Source organism: Micromys minutus (genome assembly GCF_963924665.1).
Source record: "Micromys minutus genome assembly, chromosome: 8".
NCBI classification, from domain to species: Eukaryota; Metazoa; Chordata; class Mammalia; order Rodentia; family Muridae; genus Micromys; species Micromys minutus.
In genome coordinates, this window is record NC_137977.1 from 46,756,927 (window position 1) to 46,784,427 (window position 27,501).

General features: G+C 48.4%; 1 protein-coding gene across 1 annotated transcript in view; it reads right to left on the bottom strand.

Annotated features, from left to right (window-relative positions):
* PPARGC1B (PPARG coactivator 1 beta) overlaps window positions 1-27,501 on the bottom strand; it is a 101,507-nt gene that overhangs the window by 22,338 nt on the left and 51,668 nt on the right. The window contains exon 2 of the mRNA XM_080920184.1: window positions 4,387-4,560. Coding sequence (XP_080776310.1) covers window positions 4,387-4,560 — 174 coding nt within the window. The remainder of the gene's footprint in view (window positions 1-4,386; window positions 4,561-27,501) is intronic.

Here is a 27,501-nt window from a genome sequence, read left to right on the forward strand (position 1 = left end):
ATTCCCAGGGTGCCATAAATGATCACATAGAGCTGTAAGGGCTTTCAGGGTCATCCAGTGGCCAGAGGTGTCAAACAAGCTGCATGTGTGTTCCAGCTCACCTGCAGCATGGATGACTTCATCCCAGAGTCCCGGTGACACACAGCTCTAGGCAACAGCCTCCGCCAGTCACAGCTGGTGTTCCTTGGGAAGCCTACCTGACTTTCTTTCCACAGGTGGGCCGAAGCCTCAGAACAAAGACCTACCAAAGCCACACAGCAAGCCAGGGCAGGGCCAAGGATGAGAGAACCCTAACTTACAGAGCACAGGCCTGGGTGGGGATGAGCACCAAATGACAGAGACCACGTTGAGGCTGGATGTAACCAACGCTGACTAACAAAAGACCGGCTCCTCGCCCTCTCTCCCTAAGCAGCCTAGTTCTGGGATGGCTGGGTGAGGCTGAGAGAAGGACCACCTTACCCACACACTGCCGTGGCTCTTTCCAGGCTTCCTGGCTGCCCTGTAGGCGCCTTTGGATATCACTGGAGCTAGCCACCTTATCCTGCCTGGGCCCATTAGCTTGTTCCCGGCTCAGCTTAGAAATGGAGTGAAAATTAATGGCGAGTTAATCAGCTGAGAAAGGGATATTAATAGACTTGCCCCGCCTCCAGCCTTCCCGGGGCTCATCTCAAGCTAGAGGAAAAGGAGCCTTGGAGGAACATTAATGAAATACTGCATTGGGGGACTGAAGTGCATGAAGGGGAGCCCGAAGAACACACAGACAGAGATCCTTGCCTGTCCAAGAGGTCTCCATGAGTCTGGAGACACTCAGGAAGTCACCCACGGCCCAGCACGCCCTTCTTCTGTGAGACTCCGTGAATTCCCAGCATCTGTAAGGACTGGTAACTTTCTTCCTCCATCCTCAACACACCAAGAAACAGTGATACAGTCCATGCTCCTTCTTCATTCCTCACCAGGGGAAACTGAGGCCCTGTAAAAGGGAGCTTGCCAAGGCCACATAGCACAAAAGAGCCAAACACTTGCTTACCCTAGACCATCCAACAAGTGCCTGTCATACCCTGGCCCAAAGACGTTGGAACATTCAGATAATGGAAAGCAATGCCCATGTCCCCAGACTTTGTCAACCTTTAAAATTATGGCTTATTCCTATAGCAAGTCCTGTAGCAATGGTGTCATTAGATGGCCAGAAAAGGACTCTGACACCATGCTCCATGGTGCCCACTGGCAAGAGGAAAACTGCTTAAGTTAACAGCAGAAAGAGGATCAGAACCAGTGGGCCCTGGGCCTCTCCACTCAAGGTGTTGGAAGAGCTCATGTTTGACCTTTGATAGCTCCTTTGACTTACTAATCGAACCATTGCCACATGCAGGGGCTTCAGGAATGAGTCAACCATCATCTCAGGGAGAGCATAGACTGAAGATGAGCGCCCATGAGCAGAAGTGACCAAATGCCTCAGGGGGAGCAACCCATGGCTCTGTTAATGTGATTACTATTTATTGGGGGCTGGCTGCCATGCTAGACACAGCCTGAACAACAATGACATAGCCCTAGAGTTCAAGAAGGGACAGAGGGATGTCACATCGACAGTGACGACAACAGACTCTAAACACATCATCACTAGTACAGCGCCTGCATGCTTGTGTCATGGTCTGGTCTGGGGACGAGGGCAGCTGCAGAGAGGGACTGGTAGAAGAGCTTGGCCCACTGTGAGGGCTAACTGCTCACTGGGCTGGGAGCCTCTGCAGGGTCACCGAGGGCTGAACCCATATCACTCAGGCAATGACCACTTCTCCAGAGGTCTCTGAGGTACTAGCTTGGAGGAGTAAGGTGGGGACCTGCCCAGTCTCCTGGGAATGAACTCCAGAGGTACCCCAGCCTCACTTGTCCATTAGCTCTCTGCAATCTGAAAGCGTTTTTGAAAAACTGTCTCCTAAGAGGGTGGGAACAACATTGCTGTAGGTTTTGTTTTGTTTGTTTGTTTGTTTGTTTTAATGAAAAGGGCTGGTGAAACAGTTGGCTAAGCAGTTGCCTTGCAAGCAAGGGGACTGAGATTAAGGCTCAGAAACCGTCTTAAACAAAACCACCACAACAACACCGAGACAGGTAGCATAATCTTGTTATTCCAAGGTTAGGGAAGGAGAGGCAGGTGAATTCCGGGCCAGGAACAGAGTCTATCTCAGAAAGCAAGATGTGTTGGATGGAGAGGTGTGTGTCTTTGATGCTAGAACTCAGAAGGCAGAGGCGATGGGCCTCTGTGGGGTTACATGATGAGACCCTTTCTCAAAACCAAACACAGGCAAAAAGCAAAAGCAAAGTGGCTGGTGCCTGAGGAATGACACAGAGGTTATCCTCTGGCCTCCACAGGAAGAGAGAGAGAGAGAGAGAGAGAGAGAGAGAGAGAGAGAGAGAGAGAGAGGAGACAATGAAAGACAACAGAGAGAGTTAGAAAGAGACACAGAGACGGAGCACAGAGGTAGAGAGATTCTGCATGGACCCAGACAGAGCCAGGGCCTAGGTCTCATAGGACCAGCAAAGGCGTTCCACATGGTAGTGCAGGTTGTGGGCTCCTAAGCCAGAGAATTTGCCCTGACACTTCTCAGCTGTGTGACCTTGAGCCTGTCTCTTCCACTCTCTGACCAACTGTACAACGAGATAATAATGTGCAATTTACAGGTTAGAACAGTCTCAAGGAAGACCCATACTCTCTACCACGATGCACAAGACTCCGCGGTGAGACCCTGGCTACATGTCCAACAGCCATACTTCCTTCCCAGTGCCACAAGCTCCCAGTGGCTGCTCCGGGGTCAGTTTCTACCTCACCCCCATGCTTAGCTAAATCCAAGAGGCTTTTCCTGACACTACTCTGCAAGCATTCTCTGCCATGTGCCCTGGCAGTCCTGGCTGCCAGCTTATGGGTTTGCTAATCTAGGGATATCTCCCTCCAGACTGAGTCTCCTGATGACCTCAGCTCCTGACACACAGGGAACTTGGCCGACTGCTCTGGAAGGTCAGACAAGCTCCATCTGCAGGACTCTCTGGTGACAAAGGACATGCACTTTGTCACTACCTGAATGTCACAGAGGCACGCTTAGCCTAGGCACCTGCCCCTACGGGAAATGTGATTTGGGGAAAAGATCAGTAAGTCTGAAGGCTCCATCACCTAGCTTCAACATGGGGAGTTTTATTTTTCTCCGTGGCCATCCATACACTGTATACCTCCCCCCAGTGCACATAAGCAAAGGTCTGAAGAACTTGCTTTATTCTGAAGAACACCCTAGATATTTCATGCTATTATTCTATTGAAGAGACCTTCTTCAAAGGAATGGCAGCCATCATGTGCCTAGGGATGGACACCCAAGCCAGTGGAGCTGAGCAAACTCTGCAGAATGGCTCTGGGCATTGGTTTGGTTGAACCTCTGGGTACCCTCTCTAGAAAGAATTGCTGAGGCTGAACACACAGGCAAACAAACCCAGGACTACAGAGATACTCAGTACCACAAACTCTGCTGGAGGCCTCATTGCAAGGTTATGGCTCAGGAAGCAGGCTGGACTTGTGTTACTGATGTTGTTGCTAAGTTGCATTTCTTTATAATTTATTGAGGTGAATGTGACCATGCATGTGTGTGCTGTCTGCAGAAGCCAGAAGAGGGTGTCACAGTGTGGGTGCTGAGAACCAAACTCTGGCCTTCTGGAAGGGCAGCAACCTCTTAGCTGCTGGTCCGTTTCCCCAGCTCCTGGTTTTTGTCTTTTGAGATAAAAATTCACCCATGGAAGAAAGCCCAGGCTGGCTTCAAACTCATGGCCATCTATCTCCCTGTCTCAGCACCTCTGGTACTGGAATTTGCAAACATGAAGCATGATGCCCGGCTCAGAGTCTAAGTTTAATTCAGCTATGGAAGAAGTGACTTGCCCAATTTCTCCAAGCCTCAGTTTCCCCATTTATTTATTTATTTATTTATTTATTTATTTATTCCCGGAGCTGAGGACCAAACCCAGGGCTTTGTTTGCACTTACTTGGCAAGGGCTCTACCACTGAGCTAAATCCCCAAGCCCAGTTTTCTCTTTTATAAAACCAAGAAATAATGACACCTGACTCACAGGAAAGGGGGTGAAGAAATAATGTGGCACAGAGGACATAGAATCCTCAGACCACCAGAAAAGCTAGCTTTCACCGTGAGGCACAGAAGGGGCAGTTCATTTCAGACCCTACTTTCCAGAGGTGGCAAGACAAGCCAGGCACAGGAGCTAGAGCTGGCCTAAGCCTGGTGTAGATCCAGAGAGGGAAACAGGAGCCCAAGAGGTGGGTACATGTTGGCTTGAACAAGCACAGAAATCGGGAAACCGAGAAGATCATACAGGGTTGGATCAGTGAGAGTCAGGGCTCACCTGGAAGAGCTCAGAGTCATCAGGGCTGTATTGGCTGGGCTCTGTCTCTGAAGTCTCCGGGCACCACTGCAGCTCCCCAAAGCACGTGGCTGAGTCAAAGTCACTGGTGTCCAGCTGAGAGAGGTCGAGCTCCGGCAAGTCAGCACACAGCTGCTCCTCTCCAGATTCCACACCCTGGGGAGACAGGAAGAAAAAGAGGTGATCAGAGCTGAGTTTGCCCATCCTCAGGAAGCTGCTTATTCATAAAGCTGTAGATCTGGACCCTATACTAAGACCCAAATTTACCAGATAACCAATGTAAATGTAAAGATCGTCCCTGTTCCTTGAAACTGCTGAGCCCCGAGGCACAAAGCCCTGATTCTCTCTCTCCTTTTTAGTTGTTACATATCTCTCAAGGCCATTCCCACATAGCATGCCTTTCTTCTTACTAGGACTTTGTTGGAATCTTTATTAGAGCGTGAAAACAGTTGCCATTTTACATATGTGCCTGTCACCTGAAGAACATTGCCGCAAAGCCAATGCCCTGTATGCATTAATCCCAGAAAAGAACAAAGAGACAATAATAATGACACATAATGAGTCAAGCTTTTGTAAAACATGTAACTCCACAGGCATGGTGGGAGTTATTCATAATATCTAAGGTACGGAGGGCCACCATATCAGAGGACAGGTTGAAATAAAGTCACAACACAGCTGTTACAGAATAAGGCACAGTTCTACGGAAAACAATGAAGGAGATCAACGTATGGCCTTAAAAAAATGTGGCAAAGAAAAGCTAAGTCATAGAATAGCCTCGTGCGGCAGGCAATCCACAATCCACATGTGTGTGGGAGGAAATGGCAAGCAAGCTGGAAGCTCCTCAGTTTGGGATAATATCCATGTAAGCCCACAGGAAGAGGCTGACAGATCCCCTCACCCACCTGCAGTGAGGGCAGGGTGGGAGGAAGTTTGAAGGGACACTGGTAGGAGCATCCTCCTGACCAGGGGCTCTCAAAGTAGCAGGGCCAGCTGCATCCTCATCTCCTGGGGATTTACTATTATTGTAGACACTAGGGCCAGCCCACCTCTGCTGAGTCAGAAGCTGCTGACTTTCTCATCTACTACCCAAGGTTACCCAGTACCAATTATAGGACTTGCCTGAAGATTCAGAGACTGTTGAGGTGGGAAGACAGCGCTGTAGTGGGTGGGACCCCCACGGGTTTGAGGAAGGCAGCTGAGGCCTGGCTATCCAAAGTCTAAATTTCTACTCATTAGCTGGGAGCCTTCACATGACCCTCTGAAACCTAACTGACTCACCTATGAAATGGGTACCTGCCTGCTCATGATACAAGTACCATCGTTCCATGGCAGATGGGAGGGAACAGCCTCAGCATCCCCCAAAGCAAATATGACACAAGAGAAATAGGCTTTTCCAGGGCCTTTTCCTTAATTGTTCCCACTTACTAGGCCTCATAAATTATGAACAAATGTGTATAATTAGCTCAACTTGAGACAGGAAAAGGGCTTTTACCCAAATTTGGGTCAAATATCTTAATTGACATTTTGCAAGAATCCTGCCTATATGGGCAGCATGGGACCAGGCCTCTGTGCACAAGGCTATTCCCAGCTGAGACTCAGGCCAAGCAGCTCTGTGCCAGCAAATGTGCTCCAGGGACGGGGCCTCACCATCCCTGCTCTCCACTTTCTCCAGTATCCCTAAATGTTGAGCTGCAAGTTACTCAGAGCCACGTACTAGAGAATATGCAACAGCCGGGGTGAAACAAAGTCGACCACTGTCCACTCAGAGGTGGACCGCTAGGGCCGATAGAGGACGGAGACTGGCAAATCACACAGAAGATGTGATTCTAGTCACCCATCTTATCTGTACAGAAAGTTCCAGAAAAGCACTTCGTAAGTTTTAAATTATGCGCCATTCTGATTAGCGTGATGAAATCTTAAGTAGTCACGTCCAGCCTCTGAGTCCTTCATTCGTCCAGTGTATCCACAGGGTTTATACAACCCACCCATTAGGCTCTCCTCGTTACCTCTCAGACTGCTGTGGCAGAGCAGTTCCGTTAACTCTTCCTCAACTCACTGGTAAATGCCCCCAGAGTTCAAGAGCAGCGTTGCTGTCCCAAGAGGGGAAAAGGCGAACTTACAGTAAGGACCACTGCAGGAATTATGATGAGATCAGCTAGATGCTCGAGGCCTGATGGTGAGAGGAAGACATTCTGCCTTAACTGCAGTAACCCAGCCACTCTGAGTCACCAGTGCTGAGTAGCTGCTGCCACTAAAGGGAACTCACTAAAGGTGGGTACTCCCAGCTGCCTCTAGGAGCTTCTGTCTCCTATACACCCACTCAGTCTGTGACAATGCGGATGGCTTTGGCTTTTGTGGATGGTCAATTGCTTTGCTTTTAGGTTTGGGCCATTGTAAGTCTGGCACTGCTGTGTGTAAGTCTTTCCGAGGACGTCTTTATTTCTCTGGGGGGTAAATATTAGGTTAGGGTTTACTGGTTCATTTGGAGCACAGGAGCTGACTGTGTTATTTGGTGGTGGGCTGTGAGGTGGGGACAGACAGAAGCCAGATGATGGAGGAGGAAGGAGGGGGTTTTCTGGCATTAGTCGGGGCAAAGGCCTCAGTGAGAAGGAGCCTGAGACAAGGGCTAACATGGAGCAAGGGAAGTGCTGAGCTCAGCAAGCTGCAGCTCATTGCTGGGAGCCGGGGGATGGCCGGGGACAGCAATGGACAGGCAGGTGGAAGCCGGATCAGGTGGGGATTGTAAGAGATTTGGAGTTTCACTCTGAGCATGATGGCGGTAGGGTCACCATAGCAACAGTGTCTGAGTGTGATGGGAGTGGGTAGGGTAAGCATAGCAACAGTATTAGGCTGTTGGAGGCATGCAGGAGACAGGAGGTGGCAAACTGGAGAGCCATCACTTGGGCGTCATCTAGGGCCTGGAGCTGAGATAGAAGACTTCTAGATAGCAGGAGCCTGTTGACCAGCAAAGCCTTCAGCAGCCAGCCTGCTGCTATGTTCTTGGTCTCTCTTACCCCAATAACTCAGAGTTTACCTCCATAGCACCCAGATTTTTAAAAGTGCCTTAGAGTCAGAGTCTCAGAAGCCCAGTTCCCCCAGGAGCCGGCGGTCCTGAAAGGTAATCCAGGTGGTAGATGATCGTTCCAGCACCAGATCAAAGGGCTGGGGCTATGGCCGAGCGGCGAAGGGCCTGCTTTTGGCATATGAAACACTCTAGGCTCCATCTCCTCCAAAAGGAGAAGCATACTAGCAATTCTTCCCCGAGCCACACGTGTGCACGCAGAATTCACGCACAGCTCTGAGGGGATCACGCAGCCGTGAATCGGATGAGCTGGCGTTCCACCTCATTCATTTTGCAGATGTGGAAACTGAGGTTCAAGGAGTGTTGGGGGCTGCTCAAGGTCATCCAGAGAGTATCTACCCCTCCTTGGCGACCGCACTACCTCCTTCACAAAATGCCCATAAATGCCCATGGTGGCCACGTATATTGATCCTCATAGCAGCTCAACCTACTCAGAGTACAGCCAGCATATAAAAATAAAGAACCTCTGCTTTGTAGCTTCGTCAATTAGACCCAAGACCACTCTCCAGCTAAAAAACCATTAGGTGCTCCACTAATGGGACATTCTTGGCCTCCTCTACATTTACAGGCTTTTGAAGGGGTATGTAAGGTGACCCAGTTTACTGGGAAAGGTCTCAACTGGGGCTTTCTGGCCCTGTCCGGGCTTTCTACCTTCTGCAAGCTCTCCTGATAGAGCCAAGAGGTCATGGCACAGGACTAAGAGACAGCACTATTATTGAGTGCTCACGATATGCCAAAAGCCATGCTGAATAGTCTCATATACACCTTCGCCTCAGAGTCCTAAAACATCCCAGGAGAGTGGCAGCACTGTCCCCACAGTACTGGTCAGGAGATGGGTGGGGGAGGGTCACCTGTGTTTATTGTTATGGGCTGCAGTGACGGCATACTACCTGGGCACGGCATGGACAGAAAATCAGGATCTGCAGTCTGGAGGGTGGGTGGGTTGACACCATATTCCATTCCGGGCTCTCCCAAGGCTATCAAAGGAAAGAACTGCTCTGTCTCCTTCCTCTCTCTTTGCTTTGGAGGTGGCTATCTTGCCTTTCTACATATGTTGCCTCCTTTGATAAGGACGCTAGCTACCCCAGATCAAGGCCCACCTAATTGACCTCTACTGAACTTGTTCTTTTCTGTAAATAACCTTATCTCTAAATAGCACCCAAGGTCCCAGAGAGGTGAGGCTGAATCAAACCCAAGCCTTTCCTCTTCAAAGCCCGTGCTACCCCCTTTACTGTTGGTGAGTGTGAGAGGAGCCCCGTGGACCACTCATCCCCACTGATGAAGGGGTAGTGTGGCTTAGGAAGGGGGTTGGGCATTCCCAAGTCACATGGGAGAGCAAGGTCAGACTCGGGAAAGCAATACTGTACCATATCCCCAGCTTCCTACACACAGCTTCTCGAACCCATTCTATCAAGTTGCTGTCCCATTATGCCCCTTCCTCAGGCAACACCATACCCCTCGCCTGAAAGGGTTGTGGCTTCCTCGAGCCGGGGGAGATAAATGACCCTGGCAGAGGATTTGCACGGCTTCACTCCAGACTCACATAAGTGGCTTCATTGGAAGCTTGTGCATCTTGTTGGAAATCGATCCCCTGCTTCAGAAAGAATGCATCTTCAGGAGGAAAGAAAAAAATGTTCAGTCTATTTTTCCTGCCTGCAATCAGCAAATCTCCTAGCTTACTCCATGGCCCAGAGCAAATTCTCAGAATTCCCGAGTGGAAGGGAGGAGGAGGCATGGCAGGTAGCTACAGGGACAGCTTGGGTTTTGGACTCATGCCATACTCACCTTGGGTCTTTCAGGGGAGTCTCAGAACTTGAGACTGGACAGACAGACCATAGGGCCCATCTTACCCAAATCATACATACAGTTCTTGAGTTTATCAAATGTCTCAGAACCATGCAAGCTTTGGGGTAATATTTAGGCTGAACTCAGCATTTAATTAAAGGAACACATCAGCGAGTAAATTAATGAATGAACTTCCAGAGTGGAAATGTACAAAAGGGAGGTCTGTACTGAGATGAGAAGAAGCCAAGCAAAGGTGGGCGGCAGGCAGGCCTAGGCCTTGCCGCTGACTCCACCTCAGAGATCAAGACCTTGGCTTTGCTTTTACAGATGGATACTGGTAAGGAGAGTCCTACCTTCAGGGCCTCTTAACAAAGTAAGGAAGATAGGCTGAGTGCTTTCCACACACTAGGCACTTGGTGAGTATCCCAGATCACTGCAGACTGAATTATGACCCCACAAATCCTACTCCCCAAGGTGAAAGATGATAATGTTAGGAGATGGGGTATTTAGGGGGGTGTGTGACTGGATCACAGGGTAGAGCTCTTGTGAGCGAGATTAATGTCCTTAGAACAGGAAGTCATAGCAGCCATTACCAATCCATTACACATGGCCTAGTCTAGACCATGACCCTGAGCCTCCATGCCTTTCTGGGAAAGGAGGGAAGGAAATACAAGGTCTCCACAAAGGCCATTTTTGTTTCTTCTCTGACGTCCCTTGTTTGGCCTGCATCTTCCCATTCCCCCACCCCCACCCTGTGGGAGACATCTACTGACTGTTCTTTGGAAATCTACCCCTCCCCTAAAGCCAGGTCAGTGAGTCTGGCACAGTGGGCAAGATTGGATTCAGGCTTCATGAAGCATCTGATTGAGAGAATTCAGCTAGGATAGCAGCCATCTTTTCGAGTGCCTAGGAACAGCAGCCTAGACAGCAGCAAGGTAGGGCAATGCAGAGCGAACTCAGAGTCGGATTCTGAGTCGGATTCCAACAAGGTAATTTACGCACTGGATCCAGCTGGGTCTGAAGGCAGTGACTCTCTGTGCTCTACAGTTGTACAAGTGAATGAATCCCCCTTCCAAACTGCATGCAAGTTGGAGTTTGCATCACCTGTCAATGACAGAGTGATAGCTAATTCATCTTTCTTATATACAAAAAAAAAAAAAAAAAAAAAAAAAAAAATCCAATCTTCTTCTTGTCTTCTAAATTAATACAAAACTTCTAAAGAAGTCTAGAATAGTAAGAAAGGTAGGCAAGCTTACAGCATCATCAGAAATCACACACACACACACACACACACACACACACACACACACACACACGGGGAGTGTCTGGCCTTGGGCCAGCTGAACCCAGCATGATGTCCAGCCCTTTATAGTCAGGTTCCAAGCTCTAACTAAGCAGGTGGTCAAAGACCCTGAGAGAAAGTCTGATAAGAATGGACCCTCCAGCGCAGAGAGCAAGGCAGGGTCAGGCACTCAGAACTGGTCACGAACTTATCCCTGTCAGCTGTAATGGAACCAAGGTACAGTGTGCTTGAGACAACAGCTCTGCTCCAGGGACAGGGTGTTAGAACCACCCTGGACAACAACCTTTGTATCCCCGCCCAGCTCCACTCAGAACTTTTTGCCATGCTAGTGTTTCTGTAGGCTATGGACAAACCTCATCCTACCAGACCTATGGTACAGCAATACCCAGTCTCCAGCCGACCAGCCAACCAGGTTAGCCGGTGGGCTTCTGTCACTGCTCACCCAACCTGCTCCCCAGAGTCTGTGCTCTGCTAGGCCCTGCTTCCTCCCAACTCATTTGTTACTCGCCTTACAAAACTTAAATGGTCCTTAACTAGAACCTGTTAGTAGAGAAGACAAGAGAGTTCCATGAAAACTTGGCTGTGGAAGAAGCCAAGAAGCTTGAGTTACTGAAAAACCAAACTGCTGTCAAATTTGATATGGATGAGATTGGATCAAAGATGAAACACATTGGTGGGGACATCTGAATCAAAGATGAGGAGATGGTGGACTCTGTACTGGGTGCCCAGCAAGCATCTGGGCCCAACTGTGTGACTCCTCAAGGAGGACATCGGGGTTCTGGCCCTGAGGTGGGGACTGTGCTGGAATAACAGGGATGATCAATTTGGTACCATAGTTTTCTACCCAGAGGCAAGACGAAAGCACAGAACACGTGGCTTTAAGATGGTAGGTAGGCACAGCATCCCATAACTCATCTGACTTCTTCCTAGGAATTCCCATCACCCCCACACAGCGCCTCTCTGCCACCAGATAAAAGAGAACTGATGTATACCTAGTCCACCTCCGCTGTGCTGGAGACAGGCTCATATCAGTTGAGGAACATCATGAAGGATTATGTGCTGGAATGGTCCTGTGCCACACTTGCCCAAACAAATCTCTTATATTGTAGGTGATAAAATTGAGGTGAATAGAAGGGGAACGGGGCGGTAGGGGGGTTATTCTAGATCCACACAGCCGGCTTCTAGCAGGATCATACAACTGGGATCTAGACGTATCCTCTGTTCAAGCGCTTTTCAAAATGACAGGTCACTTCCTCAACATTTGGTCCATGTCCCCAAATTCTGGGTCAGGTTCTTGCCTGCCAGAAAGAGGGCCACAGGGCAGGTGCTATCTTGCTTAGTCACATTCTTCCCCCATTCCCTGTGGCCTCCAAGCAGTCTCTTATCCCTGAGATCTGTGAGCTCGGGTGGCTGGGCAGGGTGGGATTACAGGGGTGGAGATGGGGGTGGGGGTTGGGAGCTCTTGCAGGGCCTGCTGCAGGCCTTTAGAGTCCAGACTCCCTTTGCTGGCACCAGGGACTGGGAGGGGACTTTCCTTTCTACCCATGGCAGCATGGGTTCCGGTCCATGCCATTAGAGCATCTCAGCGGGCACACTGATGTCCAAGCCCTGGAAGACAGTGTTTGTTTTTAAACAATAAAAGGTTAGTGTGTGCTGTGACTTGGGCTACTGCGCTCTTTGCGTTTGCCTGTCCTTGCCGTTGATTGCATGCACTTGACTCAAGGGCCTCTTGAATTCCCGTGAGAGTGGCAGGAAAGACACTGGCTCAACTGCCAAGTGATGCGTGCACGCGCATAAGAGGCCCCAGAGGCAGAGCGAGCAAGCCCCGGCTGAGCCTTGCTGTTCACAGGCGGCCACTGTGCCTCTAGACATCTCCAGAGATGCCCCACACAGCAGGGAGCATGTGGGTTCCTACCTGGGGCCCTCTGAACTGGCACCCTTCACCTGCCAGTGGCTACCCACCTTTCCTGGCCTGCAATCCACTTGGGCAGACCACCCCATCTCTGGCTTTGCCAGCACCCTGCTGAGACTCTTTCAGTAAGCACTTCATTCTTCTGGAATTATTTTAACTACTTTCAAGCCTACAATTTCGTGGCATTAACTATACCCACACTGTTGCGCAACCACCCCAGCTTTCCCCTATTTTAAATGTATCTACTCCTTAACTAGGAGTTCCCTGACAGCAGAGACTTGTCCTGCTTTGCCCCTGCCACATACCCCCTCCCCCAGTGCATGGCATGATGTCTGGTACGTAGTAGGTGTCCAATGAAGATGGGCGTAAGAAGCGAAGCAAGAGCCGTGTGAATTGTAAAGGACAGCGAGCAAGAGCCAAAGAGCACATGTTAATTTTTTTTCCCCCCAGACAACCCCCAAACAAAGCTAGATTGCTCTTACAGCCTCAGTTATGCCATAATAATTTCACCTCTGTCAACCCCTGTTGGGACAAAACTGCTCTGTGCTCCTTTTCGCTCCTGGTTCAAGGCCCCTCCGTGAGGTGGGGAATGGAGATGTGTGAGCACACGAGCAGCTGATGTTGGCACTCACCATTGCTGCGCATCACCTCTGCCCAGTGCTACATTTATCAGTTGCTGAAGGGCAGGACCAAAAATAAACCACGAGGATCAAATGCCGCTCCGGGCTGCTCCTTCTAATACTCAGGAGTGGCTGAAAGGCCTTGAGAGGCCTGGTGATTGGGGGTCAGGGTGGGGACGGAGGGAGATTTGTCACAGCAGTGTACAGGAATTGGAAGGCAGACCCATCGCTGAGAAGAGGGTGACTTAGGCAAGAAGAGGGTAAGGAAGGCAGCCAAGGTTATAAAAGGTACATGAAGAAGCGGTGCGGGGGGAGGAGAAGAGACAATAGATCCGCCATAACTAATAAATACCAGAACTCACCTAGGGTGGGGGGGGGGGGCTACTAAGTTATCCCTCTGCCTCAGGCCCTGGGAAAACCATCCTGGCATTCCAGGTGCCTGTCTGTATTTCTAAAATTGGTGTCTTTATATTCATGGTAATCTTTTAAACAATGAATTGAAATACAACTTACTTTGATTACTGAATTGTTTGCACAGGAGCCTAGTGCCTTCCAGGCCTAACTGGGCCCCACCTTGGCAAGATGCAATGGAGGGCTTACTATATGTGCAGGAGACTCAAGTGGAATTACATTCTAGGCCATGTCGTGAGCTGAGACTTGGGACCTCTAAGCAATCACTGGCTATGGAATTGTCCTCTGTTTGGTGAAGCATTTTGGGTGGAAAAGTGTTTGGGAAAATCTATAAAATGTTCTCCATAGGTAATGCTGTGAAAGTCTTCTTAGAGCAGCAAAAGGACTAACAAGAGGAGTGAGCGCCATTCAGTTTGAGGCTTGGTTTTTGGTTTTTTGTTTTTGTTTTTTGGAAATAGGTTCTCAATATGTACCCAGATTGGATTCAAACTCTTGGTTTCCTGCCTCAGCTTCTTGAAGGATGGAATGATATATGTGCAATATCACATCTGGCCAACAGAAAGTCATGTTCTCTTGTTCTGTCTCTGTCTGTTCCTGTCCCTCCCTCCTTCCATATCTATATGTATGTATATATGCATGTATGTACATCTATCTATCTATCGATCCATCTATCTATCTATCTATCTATCTATCTATCTATCTATCTATCACCTATCTATCTATCACCTATCTATCTATCTATCTATCTATCTACCTATCATCTATCTATCTCTCATCACCTATCTATCTATCTATCTATCTATCTACCTATCACCTATCTATCTATCTATGTATCTATCTATCTATCACCTATCTATCTATCTATCATCTATCTATCTATCACCTATCTATCTATCATCTATCTATCTATCACCTATCTATCTATCTATCTATCTATCTATCTATCTATCTATCATCTATTATCTATTATCTATTTCCCTCTCTCTCTCCAGTCAACCCATGTTTCCAGAAAATGCTCTACCACTGCACTACATTTACACATCCACAGTCATACATGTATATGTTTTTATTTATTATTATTGATGTGTGCATCCCGTGGGCCTGTGTGTCACAGCACATGTGTAGAGGTCAGAGAACAACTCAGCAGGCTCAAGGGACTGAACTCGGGCAGTCTGGCTTTGCATGGCACTGTCTTTCCCCATCCCCCACCCACCTTCCCCATCTCACCAGCCCTTGTTTGTCTGGTTTTTGAGATACGGCCCACTATGTTACCCCAGCTGGACTGGAATGTGTTGTGTAGCCCAGGTGAGCCTCAAACTTCTGATCCTCTTACTGTAGCCTTCTGAACGGCTGGAAGTATGGACCTGTCTCCCTACGCCCAGCTTTCAATTTTGAAGTAGATTATAAAATACTCCCTCTGTTTATTTTAAAGGAATGCAGTCTAACAAATTACTAGAATTCATTTAAAAAGAGTAGAAGGATTGCAAGAGGGGTCAGTGAATTAAGGGGCTTGGGACCAAACCTGGGGACCTGAGTTTGATCTCTGGGACCCACATGGTAGAAGAGAACTACTAAAAATTATTTTCTGACTTCCACATTGGTGCCATGGTACTGGCAAACATGGGGTGTGCACACACAAACACACACTAAATAAATGAATGAATAAATGAATGAATGAATGGAGAGATAAAAGAAGATTCCTGTTGTCCCCCAAATCAAGGCATTCACTGTCTGACTCACTATGAAGGAAAGCTGGGCATCCTGTTGAGCCAGGGAAGCAGGCCTTTTCACCCTCTCGCTAACGTAGAGGCCACTGTGACCCTAGCATCAACCTGCTTAGCTCTTTCCCTCATTCAAAAGGTTCCCAAAATTTAGAGTATCTGGGACAGGACTAGAGCTTCCTAGGTTAGGTGACTGAAAAGGATGTGACAAAAACATTCTGGCCAGCCAAGTACCATGGCAGACGCCTTTATTCCCAGTATCCAAGAAGCAGAGGCAAGAAGATCTTTGAGAGTTCAAGGCCAGCCTGATCAACACAATGAGTTCCAGGATAGACACAGCTGCACAGTGAATCCTGCCTCAAAACAAACACAGAAACAAACACACACACACACAAAAAAAAAACCCCAAACATGTCGGAGATGGAGACTAGAGAACTTGTACAGAATAATCAACCTACTTAATGCCATTGTTCCGAATACAGAATATACACTTTGTCTACAACAGTGTTTTGTGTTACTCTAATAGAAGCACAGTGAATGTTTAAAAATCCCAGAGACATAAGAAGACTAAGAAAAGGAGAAGAAAAGAAAAGCCATTCCCCCCATCTGAAGGCTCCTTGGGGTCCTGGAAATCCATTTTCTCTACTTTCGCCCATGTTGTCTCCTGCCCCAGCTGGCAGCAGAGATGGTAAAGCCTTGGCTGGGACTCATTTGAAAAGCCCTTTGCCTGTTAGCACTGTTATAAATAACCAGAAAGAAGCAGAAAGGGGTTCTGGCAGAAGAGTGAAGGTCAGGCAGCCCCATGTAGCATCTGAGAAAATGTCATACGCAACAGGCCAGCGAGGTGCAAGCTTACATCTTTCCCTATTTCCCCGGGTGGAATGAGGACTTGCTGTGACCTGCCCAATATCAACAACCCTGAGGTGGTCAGCTTCTTGGGGCTCTGGGCTGGGACTATACCCTTGAGGAGTTCCCCTTTCCTAGCAGGTTGGGGCCTTGGCAAGCTGAGACAGCCAGGTCTTCCTTCTCACTGGTCCAGGCTTTTTGGCCAGTCTTCTACTGAACCCACCCAGGGAGCATGACTCAGTCAGTGTTCAGCCCACCAGGGCCCTGCTGCCACACAGTGAGGAAGCTGGAGGGCCACATGGCCCATCTGCTCCCGTGGTTCCCATGCTGGGCTCCCTGGGGAACCCCAGGCTGTTCTTTTCCTCCCCCACAGCCCCTGTAAGGCCTTCGGCTTTGAAGAGAAAGGAATTCCGAGGAAGTTAATTAGGTTTTCCATTTTTATTAGCTGAGAGCCATATAGTGGCAAGCTGTCTCTACTATTTAACCTTAGTGAATTCAACACAATATGCCTGGTCCCAAAATGAAATAAAATAGCCAGGTTACTATTTTCTATGCTTGAAAAATAGGACATATTTTGCACCATAGACACATGCACACACTACCCCCCCCAACACACTCTTTGATGGTGATCTAAATTTTTTTATAAAGTTAATTTGATCCAGACTGCAGACTGAGCAACCATTCCTAAAGAACTCTTTCCATCACTCTGGGTCTGAGCCGTCCACAAGAGTCCCCGCTAAGAGCGTATGTTCCATCTTAGGATAGAGAACTTGAAGTCTGAGGGTAGGTGCTGTGGCTTTGCAGCAGGGATGTGAGTCCAGATTGAAGCTCAAATTCCTTGTTGCCCTATTAGGCCTGACCCACAGTGTGCTGCTACTGCAGAGAAAAGTCTCCCTGCCTCTGGGCTGCTGGACTTTGAAGCCCTGGTGGGACGTCAGGTTCTCAATGCCTGTTGACTCCTTTGAATCTTTCCAGTTCAGAACCCAGGCAACACCTCAGAGAAGTACCCGGGAAGGGAGTTCAGGGCTGCCTCTCACTCCAGCAAACCATGTTGGGTATACTATGTGGATGAAAGCCCTACTGTGTAGCAAAGCTTCCTAGGGTTTCCAACCTAGCTTGTCTAGAGGAGCTTTCTGTTGTCCACCTCTCCATGACTGCAAAACAGTGGTCATCCTTCCTTTGGAACACAGCTCTTGAACCTTTGACCTCTGTCATGTCCTGGCCATTGACCTACCATTCAATGTCAGGGAGATTCCTGAGACCACAATTCATACACGTCATGAGGCACCGTGTTTTGACCATAGCACCAAACCAGGTCCTGGTTGCCTCTACTATGCGGGGGTTAGGGTCTGGCTGTGTCTTCCCTGGGCTGATTCCCAGCACCTAGAATAGTCCAACCTTTGTGGGAAGGCTGGGAGTAGAGCCGAGGAGAGTGTTCCCACTTCCTTGGCCAGTTTTCATATCTCTGCCTCACATTCCTGTGAGCCATCAGCTCCCTCACACTTTCCCCCTTAAAAGAGAGTTTCTGCATCCATGTATTCCCTATGGAAACGTCTTTCCTTCTCAGTGGGTCAGATGAGAAATCCAGACCCACAGACTCCCAGATACAGCTGGTGGGAAAAGAGACTCTCTTTGGTCCCATAGGCTTTTCTTGGTCACGTGCCTAGGGAGGGCCAGAGGCCAGGCAGGCTGCTGTGCTGAGGAGGATCCACAGGCTGAGGTGCAGATGATGCGTTTTCAGTCATGGTGGGGAGTCTGCCTTCTACAGAACATCCAAGCTGAAGAACTAGACAGACCAAGAGATCTGCCATTTAATCACAAGTGTTTGCTGCCTTCTTAAAGAGCAGGTGACCTAGGGAGGGAGTGTCATTGGCCAGAGGAAGCACATAATGTCCAGGAGTCCCTTAAGCCTGAAAAAGATTAGAAGACCTTATCCACATTATACAACACTGAGAACAAATCCCTTTGGCTTCCTTGATAGGACTTGGGACCTCAGAGCTTGTAAGAATTCTTTGAGTTCTAAAGTGAACATTCTTGTCTTTGTTCTTCCCAATAGAGCAGAAGTTAAAGTGTTTTTGCCATAGTAATGCTGAGGTGTCAGGTGGGGAAGTGACTTCTACAAGGCCACAGCAAGTCAAAGAGAGGAAGAAGACCCATCCTTAGACTTCCAGCTCCTAGCTGAAGCAGTAAGAGAGAATGCAAGTCGGGTACTACTCTAAGTAGTAGCACAGACCTTGTGCTGGTTATTTTTCTCCGAGTCTTTTCCCCAGATCACAACACTGGCCAACCTCACAGACAGAAGTCACCAGGACCTTGGGTACACATGGGGTCAAAAAGTGACAGCCTGGGCACAACAGAAGCCCCATAAGCAGCTCCTTATGAGGAAGAACGCAAGAAGGGCACAAGTCCCGAGGGACCAAGTGTCATGGAGTCCGTCATGAAGTCTGCCATGAACCACCTGGCACATCTTCACTTGCTCCTAACTTTGGGGTCCCAATGACAACAACCTTACCCGGAGTACCCACCTTTCATGCTGATCCAGACCTCAACCAGGAGCCTGCCTTTACTAAGATCCTGGTAGCTCACATGCACATTCAAGTGTGTTCAAGCAAGAGTATTCAAATAAGGAATTGAGCCTAGCAGGTAATCCCCATCTAGTGAGAACAGATAACTCAGACCACCCTTCCAGGTACTGCCCAAGGCTTGGGAAGACCACAGAGGCCAATCACTGCACCAAGACCCTGGCAGGTAACAGCTACTCAGTTGGCTTCTGCTTCAATTCCAGTGCACATCTGGGAAGCAAGGCCACAGCCCCATGGGCAGCAACAGATGGGGACAGGGTGGGAGCAGAGAGGAAAGAGGAGAGCACGGAAGGTCAATAACAACAAAAACCCAGGCAACAGAGACCATCCAATTCCCAGAGACTCACAGCTCAGCTCACTGCAAGAACTGCCAGAAGCCAGCATGCCTGAGCAAGGATCAAGAATCACACAGCTGTGTCCCCTCAGGCCACACATGACAATGCCTTTCTAGGTCTGGCTCTGAACTGGTTCATGTGGTTTGGGCAGACACAATGCTGAGGGTCACTAGAGCAATTGGATTGAAGCTTGGGTTATGGCTCGCCCTCAGCAGGGTCAAATACTTCTAGGTTGTCCAATGAGATAGGAGGTCCTGTGCTGTGTAATTCTGGCCAAAATGATTTAGCCACTCTTATTCTTTAGATAATGGGGAATTAGATAAAGCAAGAATTGTATGTAGCTCCTTCAGGTCCCTCTGAGGGTTGAGAGAGATTTCTGTATATGGTATCTGGTACAAAGTTGGTGTTCAAAAGACAATGGCTAGGCTGGAGAGATGGCCAAGATAGAGAGAGGTTAAGAATGTGTACTGTTCTTGGAGGGGACCAGAGCATGCAGATCACAACCTCTGTAACTTTGGCTCTAAGAGATCCAACAGCTCTGACTTCTGTGGGAGCTGCACTCAGGTGAACACATTCACCCCCCCACACACACACACACAGAGAGAGAGAGAGAGAGAGAGAGAGAGAGAGAGAAAGAGAGAGAGAGAGAGAGAGAGAGAGAGTTTAAATTTTTCAAAGGTTTAAAAAACAACAACAACAATGATTCTTAGTGAGATCTCAACATGGTCCTAGGACAGCTGCAGCTAGAGGCTGAGGGATGGCTCTTTCCCTCATTCACCACAGAGGCATAGTGTTAACCATCGGGTCTGAGGATAGCCCAGTCTGTAGTAGATTTCCCTCACATCTCAAGGTAACCAAGGCTTCTTCCCTCCTCTTGATCTCCTTTCCAGCAGTTTAAGGCATTTCCAGGCTGCTGGATAAAGCAGCTACCTCCATCACCATGAGAAGCAAATCTGAGCCTGACAAATCCCTCCAGGGTCCTCTGAGGGAAAGATTAAACACTCTCAGGTCCATAGGCCCTGGAGGGTCTGCCTCCTGTGTACCTCTCCTGGATCATTTTAAACTGTAACACTCCTCTGCCTGCCTGCCTGCCTCCCTCCCTCCATCCCTCCCTCCCTTCCTGAAGCATCTACAGACCACATTAGGACTCCAATTGTATCTTCTCATCGCCTTCTCAATCCTGAACCTTCTATAACGTACAATGAGAAATAAAACATTTATCAGCATGATATCCCTAGTACCCGATACATAGTAAGTGCTCAATAAATACTGAGAGCAATCAGGAGCCTGTCTAATATTGAGCCAACATCATACCCACTTGGTCCCTAGAACTGAACCTCTTTTCTCATCTTTTTCTCTAGTCCCACCCAGGACACAAGCCCAGATGTTGTCTGATCCTTAGTCTACATACAGGACCCAAAGGACTTGTGCCAGAGGTCCAAACATTTCTAGATCTGATTTTCTTGAAAGCAGCCTCGGCCTGGATCATGGCCAGGGGAGGCGTGTGTTGCTGGCCTAGGCAGTAAACGCTGATGAAGCTGTCTGGCCCAGCTGAGCCAAGATCAGGAAATGCCAAGATTTAAAAGCATCCGGAACCCATTATTTATTGTTGTTCTTGCACTTCCAAGCTATTTTGAGCTGCAGATCGATTGGATGACTCTCCTCCTTCCAAAAATTACTCCTGAAACACCCAGAATTCACCTGGCTTACCTGTCAGGGTCAGCTCTCCAGCCCCACCCAATCAGTCACAGGATGAGACCAGCAGAAACAAGGAGGTTGTTCCTGTGGATCAAGTGCCCTTGGGGAGAGCAGGGGAGTTCAAGGACAGCAATCCCAAAGGGAGAATTGCTGGAGCAAAGCAGAAATGGACTCAAGTAGGCAAAGGAACTTGTCTAGAGATGGAGAGATAGTTCAAAGGCTAAAACCATCTGTACCTCTTGCAAAGGACCGAGGATCTATTCCTAGCGCCCACACGGCGGCGTCTCACAATCGTCTGTAGCTTCAGTCCCAAGAGAGCCATTGCCCTCTTCTGGTTTCCAAGTGCACTGGGCACCCTGATGCAGACATATATGCAAATAGAATACTCATGCACATAAAATAAATAAAAAGAAAGGGAGAGGGAGGAAGGGAGGGAAGGAGGGAGGAAGAGAGAGCATTTTAAATCACACAGCTGAGAAATATGCTGAAGAAACAAAGCAAAGAACTGGGATTTGACACCAAATCTTCCAATGACAAAAATAACAGGCTCTTCACCACGTAGCAAGTGGCTTTCCTAGCGGAGTCCAAGTTCCTCTGCACACTGTGGGGTCTCTCCCATCCCTGAATGCCTGGACACATGTAATGATTCCCATCAGTCTCTCACTACTAATAAACAAATAAACAACATGATAACAAAAACACTCCATCTTTACGAGTGGACAGATGGCCCAGTAGCTAAGAGCATCTGTTCCTCTTGAGAGCTCAGGTTCTGTTCTTAGCACCCATGTGGCGGTTTATGATTGTCTGTAACTCCAGTCTCAGGGGATCCACTGCCCTTTTCTGGCCTCCTTAGGCAGTAGACGTTCATGTGGTGAATAGACATTCACGCAGCCAAAACAACCATAAGTATGAAAATAGTTTTAAAAATATTTATTTTAAATTTTTATCATTTAAAAAAATTATCAAGAAAATAAAAAACAAAACAAAAACAAAAACAAAAAACCCCACCCTTCCCATTTTTACATCCAAAGCGGCTATGGGAAGGGAAGGCGGCTCTGTACGACCCTGCCTGGGGTTTTATACTGATGGATGGTGAGCCCTTCATACTGCATGCATGGCTGCAAGAAGGACATACAGAACATGTTAAGGGCCTGAGAGAATGGGCATAAGGGATTGCTTAGAACAAGGGGGACGCCAGAGAATATCTCCTTCCTATTTAATGTCCTTCTCAGTTGGGAGGTTTGTGTTTTTAATCACATATATTGTTGTTGAAGTTTTGGCACCAATGTTAGGATGAAGAGAGTTGGGGGGGATATGGCTTATGGAGGTGCAGCAAGGCCTGGAGGCAAGGGGGATGCCTTTGGGAGGCCCATGTTGGGAATCCCTTCCCTATGAGGGACCAGCCACACAATGGTATAGTACAGAATAGAGTTTATTCTGGTCATGGGGGAGTTAAGAGGGTAGTAGGGGCAGAGAGAGAGAGAGAGAGAGAGAGAGAGAGAGAGAGAGAGAGAGAGAGAGAAACAGAGGAGTAGAGGCCGGCCATGAGCACATGGAGGGAGAGGGGGGAAAGGAAGGGAGAAGAGGAGGGGTAGTGGGGGGGAGCAAGGCTGCAAGCATGCAAGAGGCCAAGAGAGAGAGGAGGGGGCAAGCAGCCCCTTTTATAGTGTCAGGTCACTGGGGCGGAGCATACTTGGCTGTTGCCAGGTAACTGAGGGGTGGGGTTTACAGAATCCCAACATATATGTTTCAATCTGTCCTCTGTCCCATACATAGCCACCTTGACTGTCCTAGCTTGTTTCTCCTCTAGGTCTTCCTCTGGTCCGCTGTATATACACATCTTAGAACCCGCCCCACCAGGACTCAGAGACCCAGTAGCTGGTTAAGGATTCGGCCCCAGGGCCTCTGTTTGGGGAGGCATAGGGCAGGTGTCAGAATCCTAGTGTACGGTCACCAGCTTCTTGTCCAGGCCTGTGGCCTTGCAAAAGCCAAAATAAGTCCAAAGCACTAAATGCATCCTGGGGAGAGAAGGGAAGGCAGAAAGCAGAGGATCTGAGGTAAATTCTGCCTCTGGCAGCCAGCCTGGTACTTGTCCCCAAGCCCTGACTCAAGTGCAACCTCTGCCAAGAGACAGTCCATAAGTCACCAAGACTCATCACGGCCCTGCGTATTAAAGAGAACAGTGCGGCAGACAGAAGCATCACTACTCACACTGGGACAGGAATGGAGATGGGGATGAAGGACCATCCTCCCTGACGGCTCATCTCTGATGCTCCTAGTCTCACCAGGAACCTAATGATTAGGCCATCTCATGGAACAAGCAGGCGTCTGTCCCTTCCCTGAGATTCGGGAGAGCTGGGACCATCTCATTATCATAGTCACCGCCCTTGTAGGCCTCTTGGTACCAAGCACCTTACAAGGCACCTTGCTTTACTTACTGTCTGACAGCCAGATTAAATCAGATCTAGGATCCAGATCATCTTGGGAAACTGAGTTCATGAAAGTGATGTGCCCCAAGCTTGCAGTGGACCAAGACAGCAAAGGCTGCACTGGAGCTTGGGGACTGGAGCTGTGGTCCATGATCCCAGCTTCGCTTTACTTATTTGCTTGCTTACAGCTAGCCCAGGCTATCTTCTCTGCCTCTGTTTCTTACAGCTAGCCCAGGCTATCTTCTCTGCCTCTGTTTCTTACAGCTAGCCCAAGCTATCTTCTCTGCCTCTGTTTCTTACAGATAGCCCAGGCTGTCTTCTCTGCCTCTGTTCATACACTCAAGGAGCACAAAGTAGGGGCAAAAAATATACCCATTTTCTTTCCCCCTGAGATTTACTAGAGCAGAATAGTAGATCCTCTTTTTTCTTTTATTCCTTTCTCTTCCTTCTCCCTCTTTTTTGAAAAATTATTTATTTAAGTATGTGAGTGCACTATCATTCTCTTTAGAATAGGGAATCAGATCTTGTTACACATGGCTGTGAGCCACCATGTGGTTGCTGGGAATTGAACTCAGGACCTCTGGGAGAGCAGTCAGTGCTCTTAACCACTGAGCCATCTCTCTAGCCCTCCTATTTCATTTGTTGTTGTTGTTGTTTGTTTGTTTGTTTGTTTGTTTTGAGGCACAATCTTACTATGTAGCCCTGGCTGGCTGGAGACTCACTAAGTAAACGAGGCTGGCTGTAAATTCATGGAGATCTGCCTGTTTCTGACTCCCAAGTTCTGGGATTAAAGATGTGTACCACCATGCCCAGAAGAAAGGAAGTGTGTTTCTCTGATAAAGAAAGCATTACTCTATTACAGGGACAGATGCAAAAGCTGCTTCTTCTCTCTCCTTTTGATTCGTATTATTATTTTTCTTCACCATTGCTTTGAGCAGGATCTCGGGTAGCTCAGGCTGCTTCCTGAGCTAAATCACTATATAGCTAAAGACGACCTTGAACTCATGATCCGCCTGCCTCTACCTCTAAAGTACTGGGATCAAAGCCACGTGCTACTACCCCAGGAGGGAGTGTGTGCGTGTGTGTGTGTGTGTGTGTGTGTATGTGTGTGTGTATACAAGTGCACCCATGTGCAAGCACTTAGGGTGTGTACAAAGGTCAGGGACAATGTTAGGTGCCATCCTCAGGAATATCACCTACTTCCTTTGAGACAAGGTCTCTTATTGGTCTGGAGCTCACCAATCAGAGATTGGCTTGTCCCCACCTCCCCAGCATTGGCATCAGGCTCCCTACTGCCCTCCTTTCTGGAACTTACCCTGAACATGATCTTAGGCAATATTGAGAAGCAATGTTGTGGGGACTGGGCTTTGTAGGTTTAGCTGATGAGGCTACTTGGAGGCACTGACAGACTTAAGAATACTGACGTTGAGGCCCAGCAAGATGGCTCAGAGGGTGAAGGGGCTTGCCACAAAGTCTGACAAAGTGAGTCCAATCCCTGCCACCAACATGGTGGAGAGAGACAACTCCTACAAGCTATCCTTGACCTCCATATGTGTGTGGCATACATTCCTGCATGCACAAAGTGTGCGGGGGGGGGGGGGGGGGGCTCACAGAGGAACAAACAGACAGAAGGAAGTGCTTTGGAATCAGAAAGAGCCGCATGGGTTTGTGTATTTCCTGCACCAGCTCTATGCATGTGGCCAAGATCAACGTCTCTGTGCCTCAGCTGTTCTCATACATGGGGGAAGAGGCCTTGACCTTCTCTGAGCCACAGGCACCTACACAATACAGTGAAGGTTATAAAGTCCCCAGAATGCATCCAGTAAAAATAAAACAGTGGATTATAAAGAAAACACGGTTAATATCAAAGGTGGGGCTGGAGAGATGGCTCAGCTGCTGAGAATGGGTGTCCCTCTTGAAGTGTCTGGCAGGTGGTGCCCAACTGCAGTTCCAGGGGATCCAGTGCCTTCTTCTGGCCTCAGTGAACTTCCTCCTCCATGTTCACACTCCGACATATAGATACATATACATCACATACACACATAATTTAATTCGTAAAAAACTACTCAGAAGGGTGAACCCTACCCTCATGGTGTTTGCTTATTAACATAGTGAGTGATAAGGGCACCAGCAAGTGTTCTAATTGCCTACAGCTTCTCATTAGCAATGAGCCCAAATATTTCCAGAGAACATTGACAACTGTGAAGTTTATGGAAATATCTGCGATTTCCACCAGTGACGCAAGTCACAGGCGCCACTAAGGTTTTTTTGTTGTCACCTACATTCATAGTTAAAGGAAACGCTAAAACAAATACATTTTTTTTCCTCATCCAGATTCACATATTTCCTAAGCATGAGGTTGTCTAGCATTTTACATAGAGGTGGGCATTAATTCTCCAGGACCTAACAGGGCTTAAGTTTCCACTCGCATGTCAACAGAGGTCGTTCTGAATCGAGTGAGGGAACAGCAGGATAAATGCTCTGAATGGCTCTGGGCCTTAGGGCTCAAGGTAGGGTTATATGAAGTGTGAGCCTTAAAGCTAACCCAAAAGCTTAGGCCAGAACAGGCACAGGCTGCCCAAACACAGAAGAAACTGCATCCTTGAGCTGGGGTGTGGACTGCCTGCCTAGCACGTATGGGGCCCTGGGTTTGATCCACAGTGCTGGATAAAGTGGGCGTGGCTATGCATGCCTGGAATCTCAGCACTTGGGAGATGAAGGCAAAAGACCAGAGGCTGAAGGCCATTCTTAGCTATATGTTGAGCTACAGAGGACCTTGTGTCACATTATAAAGAGTAAGTATCAGGCAGGGTGGCTCATGCCTTTGATCCCAGCACTCAGGAGGTGGAGGAAGGTATTTCTCTGAGTTCCAGGCCAGCTGGTCTACATAGTGAGACTTTGCCAATAAATAAATAAACAAATACATACATACATAACAAGCAATAAATAAATGTAGGTAAATAAATAAAATGTTTCTTCAGAGAACAATTTGTTCCCTTCCATGAAGCAGCTGTGAATCCTTACCTACACCTGCAAAGAAGCAAGGACCCTTTTGCATTTTGTTCTCATGGCTCCTCCCCCAAGGACAGGGGTACTGGCCATCCTGGACTCTCCATCTCTGCTGTCACTGGCCTATCCTGGACTCTCCATCTCTGCTGTCACTGGCCTATCCTGGACTCTCCATCTCTGCTGTCACTGGTCTATCCTGGACTCTCCATCTCTGATGTCACTGGTCTATCCTGGACTCTCCATCTCTGATGTCACTGGTCTATCCTGGACTCTCCGTCACTGGTCTATGCTATCCTTGTCTCCTGCAGAGTTGGGGGAAAAGATTCATAATTTGTCTCCCATTTGCCCATTATCCTCCCACTCAATACAGTCTCCCCCATGGCCGCCAAAAACCACCTCTAAGATATGCAAATTATGTGACATCACCTCACCTGCAGGTCAGAAGTGTCTGAAAGCCCTCACAGACATCTAAGGCTCACAAGACCCCTGCCAATTGTGCCCGATCTTTACAGTTGAGCCCAACAGCTGCATACCGCTCTACGGCCTTTGCACAAACCACTTGTTTGTGGCTGTCTCCTTCTTGATTTTCCCATCAGATGGCACCCACTTTAAGAAGCAGTTGGCTGTGCAGTGGCCACTTGTCCCTGCTCTGTCACATTGTGTGACCCTTGGCTGAGTCATACCCTTCCTGAGCCACACTGCTGTGTTCACTGTTGTTACTGTGTTTCCAAGCCCACTAGAATGAAAGCTCCTAAATGCTGTCTTGCTTCCCACAGATTTCTACTCAACACAAAGTTGGTACTCTTCACATTTTACCGAGTAGGCTGACTGTGTGTGGGAAGGTGAGCTGAGTCCTTACATGCATGATATCACCAGTCCTTTAGCTGGCATCGTTCCCATTGTATATAGGCGGAAACTGAGTTTCCCCTGGCTGACTTCAAAAACAGGTTCTTAGTCACTGTATCATTTTACTTTCCACACACACACACACACACACACACACACACAATCAATCCTTAAGAGAAGACAATGGTGGAGGATCATATGGAAAACCACAGAAGGATGGGACCAAGGTGACAACAGCCAAGACTCATGAGCTTGCAACTTTGTCTTGTCCAGATACCACTGACTCCTGATGCCGGTGCCCAGAGGAGCTAGTGGGGCTGTCTGCTGTCATGCCACACTTGGATTCACATTTGCAAGTAGGATCCTGGGAATCTCCTACTGCTGCCTGCTCTTCCCCTCCTCCCACCCCAGGCCCCGCTTTTCTACCCTCCCCACTCCTAGGCCTCTAATCTCCAGGTCAAGTTTCCAGAACTCTGAAGTGTCCTCTGACTGGGAAGCTAACTGCCCAACCAAGTCTG